Source organism: Corythoichthys intestinalis, chromosome 7 (genome assembly GCF_030265065.1).
Source record: "Corythoichthys intestinalis isolate RoL2023-P3 chromosome 7, ASM3026506v1, whole genome shotgun sequence".
In the NCBI taxonomy this organism is placed as follows: Eukaryota; Metazoa; Chordata; class Actinopteri; order Syngnathiformes; family Syngnathidae; genus Corythoichthys; species Corythoichthys intestinalis.
This window is the reverse complement of record NC_080401.1, coordinates 42,649,833-42,672,520: the sequence shown is the minus strand read 5'-3', so window position 1 is coordinate 42,672,520 and position 22,688 is coordinate 42,649,833. Positions and strand designations below refer to the sequence as shown.

Below are 22,688 nucleotides of genomic sequence, written 5' to 3'. Positions count from 1 at the left end.
GTGTCTGAAAAATGATTGGCAGAAAAAAAAAACTCCAATTCGCTATCAAATTTGAGTCCTAATTTGAAAATGTATTCTATAAAATTGTATTTCTTCTCAACGGGTATTGACTGCATTGTTTTCAGTAGTATGTGCAGATTTTTTGAACGGCCAATCAGATTTTGTTTTTACCATGGCCAGTGTAGTTAACCCAAAGCCTTCAAAACAGTACACATTAACTTCAACCAATGGCAATGGGCTAATTACTTTTGCTAATCAGTTGCGTTGTGTTTAACCCCTTAATACCTGCAATATGAAGCAATTGTCAGAGGATCACAAAATTTGAAAAATAAGGTCTTAATGAAACCTTTTTTTTCAAATTTGTAAAAGGAGAAAAAAATAATATGTGTAATAAGTGCTCTAATATCTATAACTCCATAACTATCTATGGCTCCAAAGAATTTGAAACCTGGAGACTTGGATGAAATAAAATCCTCGCCTAGCCCAGGTGACAGAGTGACACAACTGGTAATTGCTAGGCTGAAAGTGTACGGAATAAACATGGAACCGCTGGACATCCGCAAGGCCGGCCCGGCCTATACGCAGACTATGCAGCTGCTTAGGGCCCCTGACCAGGCCCGGAGTGACTAATCGGGAGCTTCTGGACGATTCCAGAAGGGCCGGCCGGCCAGATGGGCCGGTCCGCGTTTTATTAAAAAAAAAAAAAAAAAATTACACTGTTATCATTTTTTGTTTGGTATTTATTTATGACAGTGTCACTGAGTATAACTTACATTCTGTTACCGCTGTCCCTGTGGGCCGTCTTAAAAAAAAAAAAAACAGTATTATTTTTTTTTCCAGACTCATCCTCACGTGTGCAGACGAAAAATACAGCATGCAGCTCCGCCCCCTAATTGTAGTCTGTATTGAGCCAAATTAGCTGCTATCTCGGTGCTCGGATGGATAAAAAGAGCAAGGGTGGCGCTGAAAAATAAGAATTAAAAAGAGAAAAGCACTCGTGAAAGAATCGGCAAAATGCGCGAAAATAGCTAATTTTTTTCATGCAACGACCTTGCTGCCTCAAACTACAGAGGATTACAACGAAAGTGGTAAGGCCAGATGGCGAATAAAATGCAACTTGCACCGTGTGATACGACAATATGTAATTGTGGAAACTTTGGCTTCTTGTAGCACCTCACAAGGGATATGTAGCAGCAAGCATTAGCCATAATGAACACACCACAGGTGCAGAGCTGGAAGGTAGGATTGCCATGTCGTTCAGCGAGTGAACATTAGAATTAATATAATCAATTACGTGGCGTTTTTAAAGTGGAAATGGAAAATGGATAATAGTATCATTAGAAGTTGTTACAATGTGCAATACGTATTCTTTATTTTTCATATTGTTATGTTGCTATGTTTGTTATATGTAAGCACTCATTTTGTTAATATTTGATGTTGCAGAAAAGGTCTTATTTATTCATTTATTTTGGGGCTGCCAAAATTATCGCGTTAACGGGCGGTAATTATTTTTTTTAATGAATCACGTTAAAATATTTGACGCAATTAACGCACATGCCCTGCTCAGACAGATTTAAATGACAGTACAATGACATGCCCACTTGTTAATTGTGCTTTATGGAGTTTTGCCGCCCTCCGCTGGCGTTTGGGTGCGACTGATTTTATAGGCTTCAGCACCCATGAACATTGTGTAAGTAATTATTGACATCAACAATGGCGGGCTACTAGTTTATTTTTTGATTGAAAATTTTACAAATTTTATTAAAACGAAAACATTAAGAGGGGTTTTAATATAAAATTTCTATAACTTGTACTAACATTTATCTTTTAAGAACTACAAGTCTTTCTATCCATGGATCGCTTTAACAGAATGTTAATAATGTTAATGCCATCTTGTTGATTTATTGTTATAATAAACAAATACAGTCCTTATGTACCTTATGTTGAATGTATATATCCATCTTGTGTCTCATCTTTCCATTCCAACAATAATTTACAGAAAAATATGGCATATTTTATAGATGGTTTGAATTGCGATTAATTACGATTAATTTTTAAGCTGTAATTAACTCGATCAAAAATTTTAATCATTTGACAGGCCTAATTTATTTTTCAAATGTATCATTTAATATAGTTTTTTTTAAAATCCATTTTTAAATTTGTTCAAAATATGTTGTGTTGCACTTGTTAAAATAAAGCCACCTTGTTAAACAACCATGACCTGCACTGAATTGGAATACACAGAATTACAGTACACGGCTTTAGAGAACACTGAACTTAACACGTGTATGCATAATGACATAATTTTAAATGAGTGGGCCGGTCTGAGGCATGAAATTCCAGGGCCGAAAATGAGTCCCACTCCGGCCCTGCCCCTGACCACTAGGGGGCCCCCCAATCTGGCAACCTCATTTTATACGTTGTTAATAGAGCATCATGAAAAATGTGACGCGCATTGCCGTTTATCTATGCAAACATCCGTTTACGACAGTTTGCTTTATTTGACCTTTGTGAATTTTTATACTTGATTACAAGCTTAAAAAAATAAAAGTTCTTCCTTAACTTCTTTCTTTTCCTCTTTTAGAAAAAGGTTTGGCGCCATCTACTTAAGTACTGACAATCATTTGGGGTGAGAAGTTTGAAGTATGCAGTGCAACAAAATCTGGTTAATATACAAAATATGGAGGTATGGGTTGGATTGCATGTATGGGTTTCACAGTACACTGTGATGAAATGGTGGGCCAAAAATATGGGCCCCTTGGCATTATTTTGCTTAGGGCCCCCAAATGGCCTGGGCCGGCCCTGGACATCTGTCGCTGCTTTCTGCTCCCATCTGCGGGAAGAGGACCGGCGACGGTGCTCATGAAGCTGGCAGACCACAAGACCAAGACTGCCCTGCTTAACCAACACCGCCACCTGAAAGGATCGAAGATTTTTTTGAATGACAACTTGACTCGCCAAAATGCTGAAATTGCAAGAAAAGCACGTCAACTCAAGAAAGCTGAGAAAATAGCCAACACCTGGCTCTTGGATTGCAGGATCCTTGTCAAGACGCAAGATATGAAGATTAAAGCTATTACGAGTCTTGACCAGCTGACCTCACTTGAAAATTAATGATGACATCAATGGCAGCAGTCTCTACAAGAATCTTGAACACATTAAGGATTATATACTAAAGCTAACAAAGGCTCTGACTTTAATTTGCACGGATATAACATGACACAAATGAATCGGGCATCTAAGGGGGGAGGGGGTGTTGCAATTATGATTGACAATCTCCTGGAATGTATTACAATTGAGCTCCTTATCCCCAATTGTAAAAACATAATTATCTGCTGTGTCTACCGAGCTCCTGATTCAAATGACTAGTTTACTGAGTATATGGAAAAGGTACTGTATAAAACGAATAATAAGCATGTTTTTCATTGTGGAGACATTAATCTTGGGATACAATATGCACAACATGTTGTTTGATTTTCCTCATACATTCATGTCTGATGAAACTGTTACAGTGATCTTTGTGTGCGCCAATTGTTGCCTTTTAAGAGACTTATAAGAAAAGCATTTTGAGTAGCTACTCACACCAGCTATGATAACACGTAATCACTTTTGCCACACACATAGCCACAACAAAATGTTCCCACAGCAAACAGATGCAAAAATGTCAGGGACATGACAAAGCCATAACCTTGTACGCCCTGAAATTAATCGAGCTGCTTGAGTTACTAAACCCAGATTGTTGATTGTGTTGTTGTACAGTTTTGTGGCCATCTGGTGTATGTACCATGTCTGAATGTGCGTCTTTAGTTGTATGGGGGACGGGAAACTGATAAGCATATGCTTCCCCCCGTCCGCCTTTGTCTTCTTCTTCGGTTCCTTCGGGCAAATCATATCACATTTTCTAATTGTCAATGATACCGATGATGATGACAATAAAATTTCATTTCATTTCATTTTAACCCTTGCTAAATCCTGTTTTTTTTCTCATTGAACCTGCAGATTCATGAGTTGACTTGCATCCATTATTATTATTTTTTTTTTGAGGAAAGATATTTCAAAATTAGTCTCAAAATCCTGAAATTCTAAGTGTATCAAATGTGATACATTTGGCAAGAAAGGGTTAAGACCACACTAGTGTTGTTTTCGTCAACGATGACGACAGCGAAAATATTTCGTCAGCGAACACTTTTTTGATGATGATGACGAGACGACAACGAGCTAAAAACGTGTTTTGGGAGACTAAAACACAGTGTTGTTAATAAAGGCGTTAGAATATAACGGCGTTACAAACTGCATTATTTTTTTTTGAAGTGAGCAGGGGTGAAAGTGGGCGGGAACGGTCAGGAATGCAGTTCCGGTATAAGATTCTGGGCTGGAACGCAGTTCCGGTATAAGATTCAGGGCCGGTCTACGGTGCTGTGATTCTCAAAATATGACAGCAACTGTCAAAACGCTATGTGAAAAATAATAATAATACAAAGCTGCCACATATGCGTTTCATCTCCAAGAAGAAAAACAATCTACCAACATCATATTTATATACACAAGTGTTAACAACAAGCATAATAAAGTGCTTGTGTAGCGTAATCCGTTTCCACCGATATTTATTATTTATTTTATTCCACAGACGGCATGGAGGTTTCCCCAGCTGCTGCAGTTATCTGAGTCTGACAATGACGAGTCATGTCAATGTGCGAATGCACGCAGCAAAGCAAAACGCCTGGACTCATTTATCCGTTCATTTGGCTGACATACTGACATGTGATCACCAGAGATAGTTAGCTCTGATTGGTTCAAATGTGCATGTTTTCTGAAACAGAAAAAAAACAAAAAAAAAGGGCAATGCAACAAAAAATGGATCAAATCTTTAAGAGCAAGGAGAGAGTTAAGGTGGCTTATTCATCATATTTAGATTTATTAGCTCTGATGGGGAGGTTCAGAACATCTTAGCTGTCTATGTGCACTTTGGACTTATATTTGTTCATTTATGTTAGGCTACTTATTCATTTCCATATGATTTAAAATAGTCAATTTTTGCGCGATCTTCAAAATACAGTGCCTTGCAAAAGTATTCGGCCCCCTTGAACCTTGCAACCTTTGCCACATTTCAGGCTTCAAACATAAAGATATAAAATTTTAATTTTTTGTCAAGAATCAACAACAAGTGGGACACAATCGTGAAGTGGAAAATAATTTATTGGATAATTTAAACTTTTTTAACAAATAAAAAACTGAAAAGTGGGGCGTGCAATATTATTCGGCCCCCTTGCGTTAATACTTTGTAGCGCCACCTTTTGCTCCAATTACAGCTGCAAGTCACTTGGGGTATGTTTCTATCAGTTTTGCACATCGAGAGACTGACATTCTTGCCCATTCTTCCTTGCAAAACAGCTCGAGCTCAGTGAGGTTGGATGGAGAGTGTTTGTGAACAGCAGTCTTCAGCTCTTTCCAGATTCTCGATTGGATTCAGGTCTGGACTTTGACTTGGCCATTCTAACACCTGGATACGTTTATTTTTGAACCATTCCATTGTAGATTTGGCTTTATGTTTTGGATCATTGTCCTGTTGGAAGATAAATCTCCGTCCCAGTCTCAGGTCTTGTGCAGATACCAACAGGTTTTCTTCCAGAATGTTCCTGTATTTGGCTGCATCCATCTTCCCGTCAATTTTAACCATCTTCCCTGTCCCTGCCGAAGAAAAGCAGGCCCAAACCATGATGCTGCCACCACCATGTTTGACAGTGGGGATGGTGTGTTCAGGGTGATGAGCTGTGTTGCTTATACGCCAAACATATCGTTTTGCATTGTGGCCAAAAAGTTCAATTTTGGTTTCATCTGACCAGAGCACCTTCTTCCACATGTTTGGTGTGTCTCCCAGGTGGCTTGTGGCAAACTTTAAACAAGACTTTTTATGGATATCTTTGAGAAATGGCTTTCTTCTTGCCACTCATCCATAAAGGCCAGATTTGTGCAGTGTACGACTGATTGTTGTCCTATGGACAGACTCTCCCACCTCAGCTGTAGATCTATGCAGTTCATCCAGAGTGATCATGGGCCTCTTGGCTGCATCTCTGATCAGTTTTCTCCTTGTTTGAGAAGAAAGTTTGGAAGGACGGCCGGGTCTTGGTAGATTTGCAGTGGTCTGATGCTCCTTCCATTTCAATATGATGGCTTGCACAGTGCTCCTTGAGATGTTTAAAGCTTGGGAAATCTTTTTGTATCCAAATCCGGCTTTAAACTTCTCCACAACAGTATCTCGGACCTGCCTGGTGTGTTCCTTGGTTTTCATAATGCTCTCTGCACTTTAAACAGAACCCTGAGACTATCACAGAGCAGGTGCATTTATACGGAGACTTGATTACACACAGGTGGATTCTATTTATCATCATCGGTCATTTAGGACAACATTGGATCATTCAGAGATCCTCACTGAACTTCTGGAGTGAGTTTGCTGCACTGAAAGTAAAGGGGCCGAATAATATTGCACGCCCAACTTTTCAGTTTTTTATTTGTTAAAAAAGTTTAAATTATCCAATAAATGTTGTTCCACTTCACGATTGTGTCCCACTTGTTGATTCTTCACACAAAAAATTATATTTCATATCTTTATGTTTGCAGCCTGAAATGTGGCAAAAGGTTGCAAGATTCAAGGGGGCCGAATACTTTTGCAAGGCACTGTATATTCCATTTCACTCTACATAATATAAGTCATTTGTACTTATTTTTCTGAATGTATGTTACTGATATATTTATTATTAAAAAACACAACAAAAAGTAAATGTTTACATTATCTTCAATTTTAATAAACGTTCTATGTTCTCATTTAGTTAAAATTGAGATTTGGCATTTAGTATGTGAGGAAATGAGGGAAAATAAAAATTAGGAGAGGGAGGTTGGGGTTATAGCTGTTTTTTTTTTTTACTTTTATTTTGTAAATCATTGAAAAACTAAAATTTTGAATGAAAATCAATTTTTGTATGTGCTTTAGAAATAACTGCCCGGAACAGTTTTGTTTGCATTTCAGCGCGAGAAAAGTCTTATAGGGACGGACTCATGGAGACGAGAGAGCAGAGCAGGACTAGGGAGGAGGCAAGGGAGTTGTGACGGCGTTGCAAACGCGATGCTAGGTGGCTCCAATAATACCTGACTGTAGCTGATAGCCTACAAACTACGCCCACATGATTCTACGGTAGGTATCACATAATATAGAACTAGATGCAAATGACAGACACCGCGGCATTAGCAACATGTATAAAGAACTAGATGCGTTGGTAAACAGCCACCATCTTAAAGCAGTAGACTATGGGACGCCGTTTGTAAAGCAGCACATACTTAAAAGTACAACAACATTTTCTCACATTTAGGGCCACACAGTGTTTAAAATGGTGTGAAATTTTTAATCACTTTTTTTGTGTGCACATTTATAACATTATTTAGCAACTTAAATATTTATTTTTAAATAAGAAGTTTTGGACCTGATTGTTTAAATCCAGAAGTAAATATTTAATTTATGTAAATCTTAAATTTATATCCTATATCCTAAATGTTAAATCAGGAAACGGTCCGAACTAAATATTTAGCTTAATATGCAAATTCAAATAACTGGAGACCGGAAGTAACAAAATAAAAGCTGGTGGAGCAGCTCAGACTGTCTGTTTACGTTGCTTGAACATGAATAAAACCTACTCAACGGTGGCAGTCTGCTCTCGGACATGAGTCATTGTGATAGTAATAATATATAGCTAAAATACATATTTAGGAAAAACTATTTAAAGAGTATTTTGTGTGCTCCAGCTTTTATTGTGTTACTTCCGGTCTCCAGTCATGTGAATTTGCATATTAAGCAAAATATTCAGTTCCAACTGTTTCCAGATTTAGCATTTAGGATAAAGGATATAAATTTAACATCTAAATTGAATGTTTAGTTCTGGATTTAAACATTCAGGTCCAAAACTTCTTATTTTAAAACGAATATTTAGGTTGCTAAACAATGTTGTAAATGTGCAAAAAAAAAGGTGACTCTAAAAATTTCACACCACGTTTTAAACACTGTGTGGTGCTAAATGTGAGAAAATGTTGTCGTAATTTTCAGTATGTGCTGCTTTTACAAACGGCGCCCCATAGTAGACCACTCAGAAAGGCTCTGTTGTAGAGAAACTTCCAAGCGAACCTAAGTGTTTTTATCTAAAATTCTCCTAAATTGGCAAAATCTTGACTTAAATCTATCTTTAAATATTGAAACAGTTTTAAAACTTACACATGTCGAAAGTAGACAGAAGGGAACTAATGCAATTAACGGGAGCAATTTTAACAACTTTAACGGTTGATTCACAACATTAAATGACTTCCACACATAGCAAAGGTTACTATCTAGTTATCGCAATATCCGCAATACCCCTGTGTCTAGTTAAGTTTAGGGTAAAGAATTGGGCTAGGGCCAGTTGTCCCAAAAACCCTTTAAACTTCACATTGTGTGACCTGTTTTTGTCTTTTTTTTTTGGGGAGAAAAAAAAAACATTAAAATTATCACCAGTTACTTTGCCAAGTAACTAATTACTCATACATTCAGGTAACTGAGTTACTAATGCAATTACTTTTTGAGAGAAGTAATTTGTTACTGTAACGGATTTACGTAGCGGTAATGCGTCAAAACGACGAGTAGACGGACAATATGGCGCGGAGGCGTGGTTGTGACGTCATGTGAGTAGGGTCTATACCCTACTCACGTGACGTCACAGCCACGCCCCCGCGCCATGTTGTCCGTATACTCGTCATGTTAATGCATTAGCGCTTCATAAATTCCTCCTATTATGGGGTGTTTTTCTGCTCGTTAACATTAATAATCAAAATGGTGAAGTCGTGTGTGGCGGTCGGTTGCAAAAACAGAGAAGATAGACGGAGAGACTTGAAGTTTTACCGTATTCCGAGAGACCCGGAGAGGAGACTGAGATGGACTGCTGCAATTCGACCAGAAAACTGGGCTCCAAACGACTACCACAGATTATGTAGTAGTCATTTTATATCTGGTAAGATGTATTTAATATATATTTAGAGGGTTTTGGGCTGACAACTACAATTAAGATCATTGCTAGGCTAATCGCCGACAACATACACTCAGATGTTGTGAATGAACTACCTGAAAATATATAATTATAAGGGGATAATCAGACAGTTGTCATACAATTAATTTACAATTTCACTATTGAGGTCAAAAGCCAAAAAATAAATTCAACTTGGGACAATCTGGAGTAGTGCTATCGCACTTCATATTTATTACATATTATATATGTATGTAGTGAGAGTGCTATCGCTAAACCATATAAACATTAAAAGCCCTAGCTCCATTGACAAATGACATGAAATACATTAGACTTGACAGTGGATGTTAGCAAGAACAAAAGATTTTGAATTGAAAATTTCGTAACTCACCTTCCCGAGCACAAGATTCCTGCCGAATTTTCGTGGACGAGGACCTGTTTCACCCAACCAGCAACGTAGCATTTATAAGCCTCCAAGCTCTTAAAGTTTTTCAAACTTTCGTGAGAATAGGCTGATTTTGTGTGGACAAGATGTAAATATCAGGGTAGCTAGCAGATGTCAGGCAAAGACGGCGAAGACAGCGGGTCGGAAAAACATCGATTTAGGCATCAAATATGGATCTGGTGAATGGATAAACTGAAGCTTTTCCACATAACGCCTTTTATGCAACGCATCCAATGAGTTTACAGCGTCAGATAACAGCGGGGCTTCCATGAATTCCTCTATAACTTGCACGACTAATTGAAAACAATGAGAATAGGTCTAAAAAAATAGGTACAATATGGCGGCCGGATACAGCGACACGTCATTTTGTGACGTAGGTGAGTAGGGTCTATATACCCTACCCACCGACGTCACAAAACCACGTGCTCGCTGTATGGTTCCGCCCACTTGTCTGTCATTTTGTCTCTGTATTAGCATTGGTTACAATTGATCGAGGAATTTAAAATGCATTTCATGGAAGACCCGGTGCTTTCTGATGCCGTAAACTCACTGGATGTGTTGCATAAAAGGCGTTATGTGGAAAAGCTTCGTTCTATACAGTCGCCAGATCCATATTTGATGCCCAAATCGATGTTTTTCGACCCACTGTCTTCGCCCTGTCTGCCTGACATCTGCTACGCTGATATTTACAATTATCTTGTCCACACAAAATCAGCCTATTCTCACGAAAATTTGAAAAACTTCAAGAGCTTGGAGGCTTATAAATACTTCGTTGCTGGTTGGGTGAAACAGGTCCTCGTCCACGAAAATTCGGCAGGAATCTATCTTGTGCTTGGAAAGGTGAGTTACGAAATTTTCAAATCTTTTGTCATTGCTAACATCCACTGTCAAGTCTAATGTATTTCATGTCGTTTGTCAATGGAGTTAAGGCTTTTAATGTTTATATGGTTTAGCGATAGCACTCTCACTACATACATACATGTATGTTGTCGGCGATTAGCCTAGCAATGATCTTAATTGTGGTTATTTGTCAGCCCAAAACCCTCTAAGTATATCTTAAATGCATCTTACGGATATAAGATGACTACTACATAGTCTGTGGTGATTTTTTGGTGCCCAGTTTTCACGTCGCATTGCAGCCGTCCATTTCGCTCTCCTCTTTGGATCCCTCGGAATACGGTAAAACTTCAAGTCTCTCCTTCCATCTTCTCTGTTAGTGCAACCAACAGCCACACACGCCTTCACCATTTTGATTATTAATGTTAAGGAGCAGAAAAACACGCCGTAAATAGGAGGAATGTACGTAGCCGTAACAGGTTAACACTATGTTTTGACGGTCAATTGGGCGGTACCATTCAGGAGAGCGGAGTTGTGACGTCACGTGGGTAGGGTCTATAGGAAAGTCAATTACATGCAATGACACTTCTCGGCCACCAGGGAGGCCTGCCCCCCTCCCCCCCATACTCCGCCTATGATGCACCATTCAAAAAGTAATGGTGATACAAAGGTAATTGAAGTAATGCACATAACTTGTGCCCATAGTGAATTAACACACATTCGCCGTTTTATATTTAGCTTGCTGACAATACTACTTAAAAAAAAAATACATACTACTTCCTGTTTGAAGTACGAACGAGAAGCACTAAGCTGTTCGATGCAGCCGTTAATTGTTGCCTTGTGCTGATTGGCTGGAACTGATTACAACTCAGCGCGGCTGTGAGCTGTGACTGGATGAGCGCAAGAATCTCCAGAGTACATTTTTTCTGTGCCTGTGACGGTTGGTCAAAGTGGTCACTTCCTCGGTAGGCCGCCAGCAAGCAGGATGACCACGCTGGAGGAGCAGCACCATGAGACGGTGGAGCAGACACAGGGTACAGAGGTATCGTACTTGTCCATGTTTTGTTGTTTTTATTTTTTTGGTTCGCCGCGGTGTGTGTGCTCGTGTTCAATCTGTTTTGTTCACCTGGTAAGGGCGCTGTGGAGGTGAGGCGATTTGGGCTGCTTCGCACCGTGCTGCGGGGGTTCTTCTGGCCGTTTGGCATCGTGGTATGTGCCGTCAAATGTCAAATTACCCTTCGTTCAACCATTTCTTTTTATAATTTTTAAAAGTCTTTAACGTTCACCTTTTTATGTCCGAACTTCTCCGCTTTGCTGTTCGGTTTTTTTTTTGTCCGTTATGACGTCACGTATTGCGACGTTACCTTTCAAGTGTTATTTACTTTTTGCTTAGTTTGCTGTTTCTGCATCGTATTGACAGATATTTATACTGTAGGATGCCCAAAAGTTACTGGCTCATGAAATTTCATAACCCTTTTGTTTCTGAGTGCACCCCCCCCAGACCGTTTAGAACAGGGGTGTCCAAACTTTTTGCAAAGGGGTTCCAGATTTGGTGCGGTAAAAATTTGGGGGGGCCGACCTTGGCTGACGTCCTTTACATAGAACGATATATTTAAGCAAATTTTAACAAGCCATTCTGTGTGTCACATTTTTATTATTTTTAATTAATTAGGCTCGAGCGTTTACGTCACAGCAGCATGGGATCGTGCGAGATTTGCTACAACGCAGCCATTGCGGAAGCACGTCTGCATCACGGGACATTTAAACTTAATGGCAAATACAATTCAACTACGAGTGCCAAAGATGGAAAAATGTAGGGAAAACTTGCCAGTTCGATACAGAGACAAACTTGTTACCACGGCGAAGGACAGATATGTGAGCAATTTTAAGGATGTGAACAAAGTTGACCCTCACGAGCAAGCCGAACACAAATGGAATAAAGATGTCGACAAGCTTCCACCACTACGCGAAATGGACATCATGCTGTATTTAGTGTTTGGTGTATGTTGCTACACTCATCAGCAATTTCGAAACTACGAATCGCTACAAAGCTACGAACAGTTTTGCTGCGGATGGGTGCAGGATCTGCACATTATGACCATAGCAAACTGCAACACCATCTTTCTAGCAAAGGCAGGCAATGTGTGTTTACATTAGTCTGTGACCACGGATGTACAAATTTTTTGTTGCAGAAAATGTAGCCTGTGTACAAATTCTTAGCCACTCTCACGTCAAAATATTACAGCTTTTTCATTTAGCAACGACAGGAATTATGTCTTATGAAGACAATGCACATGTATGCATGCTAGTTGTTTAGCTGTAGCTATAGCTAACAACAGGCCGACTTGGGGCGTAAAGTTACTGAAATTTGCGTAAACAAACGAAATTAATTTACCGGAGTGGAAGTGCATAGAGCAAACTCAGTGTGTAACTGGAGAAACAAATTATGCCCTTCCTTCTGATCGAGGCCACCCATGCAATTCTTCGACGTTTGGTAAGTTCAGATATGACCTTTCCCTCGCCTTTTCTCCATGTAGGGATCCGGAAGAAACTCAATGGTGTTCCGTCGAGCTTTACATTCTCCTTTCTATTCGATCGGTTGTTGCAATTCTTTGCCGCACAATAATTTCCAACAATTTTTAAAGAGCGACCTGTGTTGAAATGCCTCACTGTTTGTTTCTCGCTTCCATAATGGCGATAGCGGCGGAAACCTCGCGAGTGCCACGTCATACGCTCGAGCCTAATAATTTCAATAATCTCGCAACTAGCCTTTGTGGCGTTCTCCTTCGACTCTCGGGCTCTTGCGAAATAATACTGCTGCTATGACATTAAACTAGCTTCAAGTTACTTCAATTTCTCGCTACGCATCTTCTCTGTAATCTTGTTGTACATGTCAGCGTGTCTTATTTTGTAATATCGCCTCACGTTCAACTCTTTAAAAACTGCGACTGTCTCTTTGCAAATGAGGCACACAGTTGTTGTGTATTTTAGTGAAGAAATAGTCCAATTTTCACCTATCCTTGAAGGGGCGGGCGTCGCAGTCAACTTTTTTTGATTGTTGCCATTTTAGTGGGAATTGGGAGTAAAGGGTCACACGGGGTAATGTTGCTTGGAGTGCTGCTGCCTTTTAGCGGGTAAATGAGGAGCAGCATTTAGTGTGTAAGCCACTTCATATGCTGGTAGCAGTACTGCTGACCAATTTATTAAGTCTGTGTGCGGTCCAGACGTTATTGATTTTATGACAGAGGCTGGGGGCCGGATGAAATTTGACCTCGGGCTGCATTTGGCCCCCGGGCCGGACTTTGGACATATCTGGTTTAGAATGACCAATCGCAGATATAGCACCTTTGAGTCCCACTGGTCAATTTTGGAAACGCAGCTTTCTTACCTTCAAAATTTCATTTTCATTTCGTTGATTCTCACCAGATCATGGGAGATGATCACAAACTGCACCCTGCTCTTGAAAACTGCTAACTATTCCTCGAATCCGGTTTTGACTTGGTGCATCTCCAATATTGAAATTTGATGTCAGAAGGGTAGTTCTAAATGCTCTGAAAAAAAAATATAAAAACAAACTAAAATGGGGCAGTAACTTTTTTTGGGCTAACCTATAGTTATTGATAACGTAAAGCGGTTTTCGGCCATCCAACTATATTTGTATTACATTTGCTTTGCTTTGTCTTCATGTTCCATACATTTTAGCCTGTGTTGCAGCAATTTTAAAATTGTCCTGAAGTATTTTATTTCGTTCCTGGCACAAGTAAAGCTTAAAATATGTAGCCAATGCCATGTGACATTGATTTAACCATTTCAGGGACAGTGGTCACTAGCAGTGGGAATCTTTGGGCACCTTAAGGTTTGGAGGCTATGATTCGATTATAAATCTATTATTGATGCCCCCCCCCCCCCCCCCCCCCCGGCTTTTAATGTTTTGTACATTAGTTCCAAATTTGTTCAAAAATCTTCTCGGGCTAAAGAAAACTTCTAGTTCAGTATCAAGTTAACGGTTCAAAACGGTAAAATACTCAAGTCACCATTCTGTTTCGGCAGCTTTTAACTGCATTCAAATAATTTTGTGCTCAACTGTTAAAGTTGATTAAATTGCTCCCGTTATTCCATCATTTCCGTTGTCTACTTTCGACATGTAAAAGCTTTAAAACTGTTTCAACATTTAAAGATGGATCAAAGTCTAGATTTTGCAGAGTCTTTTGGATAAAGTTAATGAGGTTTGCTACAACGGAGCCTTCCAGAAAGGTATTTAAGAATGGAGCTGATTACTAACGCCGGCAAGTCCGTCATTTCGCACCTAGTTCTCTATAAATGTCTAATGCCGCAGTCTGTCATTTCGCATCTAGTTTTATAGAGCCTACCCACCGACGTCATAAAACCACGTGCTCGCTGTATGGTTCCGCCCACTTGTCCGTCATTTTGTCTCTGTATTAGCATTGGTTTCAATTGATCGAGGAATTTAAAATGCATTTCATGGAAGACCCGGTGCTTTCTGATGCCGTAAACTCACTGGATGTGTTGCATAAAAGGCGTTATGTGGAAAAGCTTCGTTCTATACAGTCGCCAGATCCATATTTGATGCCTAAATCGATGATTTTTGACCGGCTGCCTTCAGTCTCTGCCTGACCCTGATATTTACAACTATCTTGTCCACACAAAATCAGCCTATTCTCACGAAAGTTTGAAAAACTTTAAGAGCTTGGAGGCTTATAAATGCTACGTTGCTGGTTGGGTGAAACAGGTCCTCGTACACGAAAATTCGGCAGGAATCTTGTGCTCGGAAGGTGAGTTACGAAATTTTCAATTCAAAATCTTTTGTTCTTGCTAACATCCACTGTCAAGTCTAATGTATTTCATGTCATTTGTCAATGGAGCTAGGGCTTTTAATGTTTATATGGTTTAGCGATAGCACTCACTACATACATACGTGTATGTTGTCGGCGATTAGCCTAGCAATGATCTTAATTGTGGTTGTCAGCCCAAAACCCTCTAAATATATATTAAATGCATCTTACCAGATATAAAATGACTACTACATAATCTGTGGTAATCGTTTGGAGCCCAGTTTTCTCGTCGAATTGCAGCAGCCCTTCTCGCTCTCCTCTCCGGGGTCTCTCGGAATCCGGTAAAACTTCAAGTCTCTCCGTCTATCTTCTGTTATTGCAACCGACCGCCACACACGCCTTCACCATTTTGATTATTAATGTTAACGAACAGAAAAACACGTCGTAAATAGGAGGAATGTACGTAGCCGTAACAGGTCAACACGATGTTGCCGGACAAGTGGGCGGCACCAGTCAGGAGAGCGGAGTTGTGACGTCACGTGGGTAGGGTCTATACTATGTGATATCTACCGTATCATTATGTGGCCATATGTTTGTAGCGGCTATCGGCTGCAGTCAGGTATTTATTTTTAAAAAAAATTTTTTTTTTTTTTTTTTTTTTTTTTTTTAAATCTAGCGGCATGAGTTGAACATATTTACTCTCGGGCCGTTGCTCATTGCGTCCCGAAGACCGTGCTGACTGTGTTCTGCTTTACCTGTTGAAATTAAATAATCGGAATTCGGATTTTTGTGAATCGTTCTCTATTCGCGATTCTGCCATGGAAGATTAATCTAAGAATTGGAAATTTTGCACGCCACTAGTTGTCACTACAATCGACGGCTAAAGCCATTTAACCTTTTATAGGGCAAGTGGCTATTGATAAAAGCTAAATTCTTGAACTTAATTTCCCTTATGAGCATTATTTTTTAAGTCACTTGCACCACTATCAAAACCACTGGCCCAGGTCAATGCGTCAGTTATTGGTCCCAATAATTACAAGAAAGAACAATTTGCTTGAATAACATTTTTTTTTTTTTTTTTTTTTTTTGAGGTCGATTTAATGAAAAGTGCAGCAAAACGGTGCAAATAATCCTTTTCCATAATCACTACAGGATAGCCAACATTCGTTCCTTGGCAGCTCCAAGGGGAGGCGGTCCTGCGAGAGCCCCGTGCCTCGGCAGTTTTTTTCACCTTACCGCCCTCTGGAAGTCTCTGTTGTTGTGGCAACAATTTAGGAGTCTGAGATGACTAAGACTAAGCCAGTTATGGCTAACAATTTTCAAAGTAGACCATTATATTTTCTCCAGTCACATGGATGAATTCACATCCTATGTTCATACCATAGAGAAAAGCTAGAGTATGAAACATGTCTGCATATGTGGGCATTGATCTGCATTAGAGCTGAAATGAATACTCGAGTTTAAAAACTGATCAGAGTAATTTTATTCACCTCGAGTAATCGTTTATTTTGACAGCTCTAAGCATCACGTTTTGCTCGGACTACTTTTAATGCGGGACAACGCGCTGATGTCACGTGCGTAGAGGAAGAAGCCAAAAAAAAAAAAAAACTTACTGCAGCCGACAGCCGCTACAAACGACGCAGACTGTGCTAAATACTAGCCCGCACGATGCTACGTTGGTAGCGTCTGATGAGTCTCATACAGATCACATGTATGTTGAACTAGATGCGAAATGACACTCGGCCGCGTCTGGGCAGCGTTAGTAATAGGGGTGCAACGGTTCAGTTAGCCCACGGTTCGGTTTCGGTTTGCGTTTTGCTTTTTAAAACTGCCTTTATTTTGCTTTTAAAAAATGAAATAAACACTTAAAATATAAACATTTTCTCCACAGCGGTACTTCACGTCACACACAGCTTGATCAAGTCATTCCATAAGCGTACGGAATACATTAATTGGAAAACCGAAAAGGCGCGGTTCATAAAGGCGTATTGAACCGTCCAGGGCGAACCGAACGGTTCGGCTTTGAACTGCAAACCGTTGCACCGCTAGTTAGTAAACAGCCGCCATCTTAAAGCAGTAGAGCGCTAATAAATAAGTTTAACGTTACTGTCACTAGCTCATGTAAAGTTAGCCCTGCGGAGGGCTAGGTTTCTATTAATTATGACCACTGTCGATGCGTGGCTAACGTCTCACTTACAGGCTTTAACATAACATAGCGTTGTGGAGTGATGAGGGTGTAAAATAAAAACTCAATAATGCTAACTATCAATTTTAGTTCAGTAGTCATTGCTGGATAAAACGCCAAGTAGCACTGGTCCCTAATGTGCTCCAGTACAGCCTGTATCATACATTTTGAACACTGAAAAAACTCAAAATCCGATCACGAGTTAGTTTAGACTAACTTAAAACTTAACTAGAACTTAAAAATGGCTTGACACAAATAGAAATTCAATTGAAACCCGTGGGAAAAAATCCTAACTTTTAAGTGATGTGTTATCAAGCGTAATGGCATTTTTTATATATATATATAAATTTTTTAATAAGATCTAAAGGTTTTTTTGAGTGAAAGCAGTGAATTAGTCTTTAATTCTAGTTACACCTGAGATGCAATTGTTGGCTGTTTTCAACAATATCGAAAATAAAGACACTGACTGAAAATGGTTCAAGATTAGATGAAATGTCTTGTTTTCTCATGTATATTTATAATTGCTCTTCACCTAAAAATATGTTTTATCCGATTACTTGATTAATCGACAGAATTTTCAGTCGATTACTCGATTACTAAAATATTCGATAGCTGCAGCCCTAATCTGCATACCTCAGTTAACCTCGTTTGTCTCATCATAGCCGACCCAATTTGAGCGGTCTTGTCACTGGGGCTGAAACTCCTTTTTTTTCATATTGAATTTCGCTTTCCCTCAACTCCGGTGACTTTTTCTTGAGTGGTCCCCCCTGTGCTTGGCCGGGTGCTGGGGGTTTCAGAAACATGTTGTCTTGTAGTATAATATTACCTGGGTACTGAGATGCTGACAATCAATCTACAGCAGTAATCTGGTAGTGCGCATTCATGCTGGAGCAAACGAACGAGTGAACAAGGTGTAACGTCGTCAAAAGACAGGAACCACTAGGAATTGATATGGTTTTTAATCAACATATTTTTTTCTTACTGGGCCAGTGGTTGGAGCATTCTGGTCGCCCTGACTGTTTTAAAAGTGTGGGCCATTTATATTGTCGACCTTTTCTCATTATGGCTGCCAAAAACACTACAAAGTGGATTTTATTTTCATTGCATGCCACTGATGGCGATAGATGTCCAATTCATGTAAACTACGACTGGCCGTGAATGTTTGGGTTCATTCGCCGTCCCAGTCAAAATCGATTGGCTGCACTGTAAGGGTAGAAAAGTAATCATTTGTGCATTAGTGTTAATTCTAGGATTGCTGTATATAAATATGAACCCCTGTCTCTACAGGTCGGCGCATACCGTGGTTTTTGGTGGGTTTTGGGGTTCAGGCAGACTGCCAGAGTTTCACCTGCAGTCTCAAGTTCTGCACGTCAGTGCCTCACTGGTCACAAGCGCCTGCATCCAATCACTCGCCTGCTGCTCAAGATCCTGCCCCGTTGGGCGCAAGGTTTCCTTGGCTTTCCTGTGTCCACTGCCATCGGCTGCTCCCTCTCCCCCGGTAGTCAAATTGCCTTTTTAGACGGTTATAGATGCAGAGTGATGGCTTTGTTTAACCCTAAATGAGGCCCCTTTGCCCCCAACAATAGAAATAAGTGTCTCTCCCACCAAACCTTGCGGGAAGGGCAGCAAGAGGAAGCAGGATGACTTGGAGGATGATGATGAGGAAGATGAGGAGCACCAGACCTGGGTTGAGGCACTCACTCAGGAGCTCGATGACGAAGGTCCCGAGAAAGATCCAGACTACGAGGTTGGTGCTTTTGAATTTTTTTTTTTTTTTGTAGACCTGCTGCCAACTTGCATTGGTCTTTCCAAAAATCTAGGCCAGGGGTCCCCAAACCACGGCCGGCCCGCGGCCACATTTGGTCCGGCCCCCTGAACATAAAAAAAATATTTTTTATTGGTGTTAATTTCCTGGCTTTTTTCTGTGAAGAACCCAGAGAGGTTTATTTGGTTATTATCTATTAAGTGTTATTTATTATATTTAGGGCTGTCAAATGATTAAAATTGTTAATCGAGTTAATTACAGCTTAAAAATTAATCGTGATTAATCGCAATTCAAACATCTATAAAATATGGCATATTTTTCTGTAAATTATTGTTGGAATGGAAAGATGAAACACAAGACGGATATATACATTCAACATACGGTGCATAAGTACTGTATTTTTTATAACAAATCAACAAGATGGCATTAACATTCGGTTAAAGCGATCCATGGATAGAAATTCTTGTAGTTAAGATAAATGTTAGTACGCGTTATGGAAATTTTATATGAAAACCCCTCAATGTTTTTGTTTTAATAAAATTTGTAAAATGTTCAATCAAAAAATAAACTAGTAGCTCGCCATTGTCAATAATTACACAATGCTCATGTGGTGCTGAAACCCATAAAATCAGTCGCACCCAAGGGCCAGCAGAGGGCCACAAAACACCAAAGCACAAAAAAACAAGTAACAAGTGGACGTTACACTGTGCTGTCATTTTAATCTGTTTGAGCGGGGCATGTGCGTTAAATGCGTCATATTTTTACTAGGGCTGTCAAACGATTAAAATTTTTAATCGAGTTACAGCTTAAAAATTAATTAATCGTAATTAATCGCAATTCAAACCATCTATAAAATATGCCATATTTTTCTGTAAATTATACATATATTCTGTAAAATGTTGGAATGGAAAGATAAGACACAAGATGGATAGATACATTCAACATACGGTACATAAGGACTGTAGTGGGCATTTCACTCTACTGTCATTTAAATCTGTCCAAGCTGTCCTCACTCCGAAGCGTCTTTTTCCAAAGCTAGACAGCTAGTGAATGACGCCTTAATAATCAGACTTCTTCCTTTTTCATCTGATTTATTAATAAAATGGCCTCAAACCATTGTCCTCTTTAGACCGTCGTAAAACTACAAAAAAAGTACACAAGCATTGCATTCGCAACAACGTTAGCTTAGCACGCTATACAGGTTCACTAAACATAAACAAAAAGCGTCCCATACAAAAAATATAACATTTCGCTTACTAACATAATATGTACATTCTTTACAACAACCACACTTACGGACAAATCTTGTCCAAGGATCATATAAGCACAACATTATCAGCCCGAGACGTCGTGCAGCCATAATGAACTGGCAAGAAAACAATAAACCATGTCATAAAGCGACCACAAGAGTTCGCTGTTGGACAGCACAAAAAGCCTTGCTGTAAAACTTACCAAAAGGCAGAATACTTTCTGAGCGGGACATGTGCGTTAATTGCGTCAAATATTTTAACGTGATTAATTTAAAAAATTAATTGCCGCGCGTTAATGCGATACTTTTGACAGCCCTAGTTTTAATGTGATTAATTAAAAAAAATTACCACCCGTTAACGTGATAATTTTTACAGCCCTAATTATAATTTTTATTTTATTTTTCTTACGTGAAGAATCCAGAAAGGGTTATTTGATTGTGGCTTTCTGAAAAACGATCCATTTTTACATTTGGGCACTCCTGCAATCGTCACACCTTTTCTGTTACAAACTGACCCCGGCTCCTCATCAGAGAAGGGAAGTTATGTGGCCCTCACAGGAAAAAGTTTGGGGACCCTTGATTTAGGCTGTCATCAGTTCCTCAGATAGGCGCGGTTTAAATGGCCCGCAAGCTTTATATCTAACATGAACTGTCTAGTGGTTGTCACAGTTTAAAATGTTGGAACAAAAGCATGACAATTAGCCATTTCCTGCTGCCATTTCTCAGCCCAGTTCTGTCGAGACTGAGAGTGAAGAGTATCGCTCTCACAACAGCACCGAGAGCGACGAGTTCTACAATAACGGTGTTATTGAAGACGTGGAGACGGTGAGATTACTTGATGGCTTCACTTATGATTATGTGTAATTTTTAATATAACAAGCCACTGTATTGCGCTTAAATGTTTTTTTTCCCAGGGTGATCAGCTGCCTTCGCCTTAAATTGTTTACCTTGCTGTGATGTCATATTTTGTATTTTTCTAAATCACAATAAAATGTATTGAGTTTAACATTGTATCTGCAGCAGTTTTTTTTTCCCCAGTCAAGGGTGAGAAATGGCAAGTAGACCTAAGCAAATTGCTACTGTGTACATGGCCACCCACTAGATGGCAGTGAACCCTCAGATACTTGCAAAATGTTTCTCACATGACATCTTTACACTAAAATTTATGTACTCAATTGAATACTGCACATGTAGTAAACTTCGTTTTCAAATGTTTTGATTTATAGACAAATCAGTTGCCTTTATGATTCAAAATTTCTGCATCATTTTTGATAATGACACAAGGTGGTAAATGATAAGTTGCAATTAAGGCTAATGTATCTTAATTTCTCACATCACCACAGATGCCACTGAATGTAAGGTTTACTGTCAGCAATGTCTCAAATGGTTTATCGTAAACAAATCTGATTGCAGTAATGTTTAACAATTGACCCGGTGATCTTTTAACTTGTATACTTCATTTGTCTAAAACAATTTTTGTAGTATAATTTATGAATACAATTTTTGATTAAAAACCAAATTTAATGAATAAAATCATAAATACACTGGTTACCGATCCAAGTAACATGTTTTTTTTTCCCCCATAGTAATTTAGTTCATGCATGCCATTCATGTCTATAGGCGTCCAATTTAAACTTGGAAGACTGGCTGTGAAAACTCTTTCAGTGCCATTGATGTCAATGACAGCTAAATGAATGGTTTTGGAATTGGTGGAATTTTATGTGAGCACATGCATGCCAGCCAGAACAAATGTTCATCCTTTAGATGGCAGAATAAACCTGTGAAACCACATTGCTGTTAATGCATTCAAATATGTCATGGTTCCTATATCCAAGTCCTGTACCTGTGAGAAGCTTGTTAGCCGCCATAGGGTATTTAAATTTCAGACTGCTAGCTGGAGTTACAAGCTTTTAGTATTTTTGTAGCAGTTTGTTGCTCATCTATGTGAATATAATCTGCAACTCCTGTACTGCACTGTCTGCTGAAGACACATCTGTATTTATAGTGAGTGAGTAGGTGGGAGGATTAGTTTAAGGACTTGGTGAACCGCTTGACAACAGAGGAAGCACTACTGTACCAACCAACACACTCTGCAGATGAGTCGTCATCGCTGAATTTCTCATGTATGCTTGAGCTATAATGGTGAGATCGAAGCAAGCTTCCTAGCTGATCTGCTCTAATCCAGCATGCTTAACGGGCAACTCTAAGCAGTATTTCAAGTTCCGCTTTGCTCGTAAGTGCGACTAAGCCTGTGAAATTAGATCCTTAGCATCTTTTAACCTGAAAGTTTTTTTTTTGAGGGAGGATCAAGTTGAGAGGTTTTCAAAAAAGATGGATCTGCCACAAGGGAGTTTCTGAACTAATATAACATTACAG

General features: G+C 39.4%; 1 protein-coding gene across 1 annotated transcript; it reads left to right on the top strand.

Annotated features, from left to right (window-relative positions):
* The first annotated feature begins 11,194 nt into the window (after positions 1 to 11,194).
* Positions 11,195 to 21,318, top strand: org (oogenesis-related gene). Its single transcript, XM_057842160.1, has 6 exons — positions 11,195 to 11,362; positions 11,455 to 11,529; positions 18,586 to 18,796; positions 18,885 to 19,045; positions 21,039 to 21,137; positions 21,227 to 21,318. Exons 1-6 carry the CDS (start codon positions 11,306 to 11,308, stop codon positions 21,248 to 21,250), a joined length of 627 nt encoding a protein of 208 aa, XP_057698143.1. The 5' UTR covers positions 11,195 to 11,305; the 3' UTR covers positions 21,251 to 21,318.
* Positions 21,319 to 22,688: the final 1,370 nt, after the last annotated feature.

Excerpts from the sequence above, each read along its gene's own strand:
- org (XM_057842160.1), top strand. The coding sequence starts at position 11,306 with ATGACCACGCTGGAGGAGCAGCACCATGAGACGGTGGAGCAGACACAG. Across the intron at positions 11,363-11,454 it reads AGCAGACACAGGGTACAGAG|GGCGCTGTGGAGGTGAGGCG; the intron begins GTATCGTACTTG and ends TCACCTGGTAAG. Across the intron at positions 18,797-18,884 it reads CGGCTGCTCCCTCTCCCCCG|AAATAAGTGTCTCTCCCACC; the intron begins GTAGTCAAATTG and ends CCCCAACAATAG.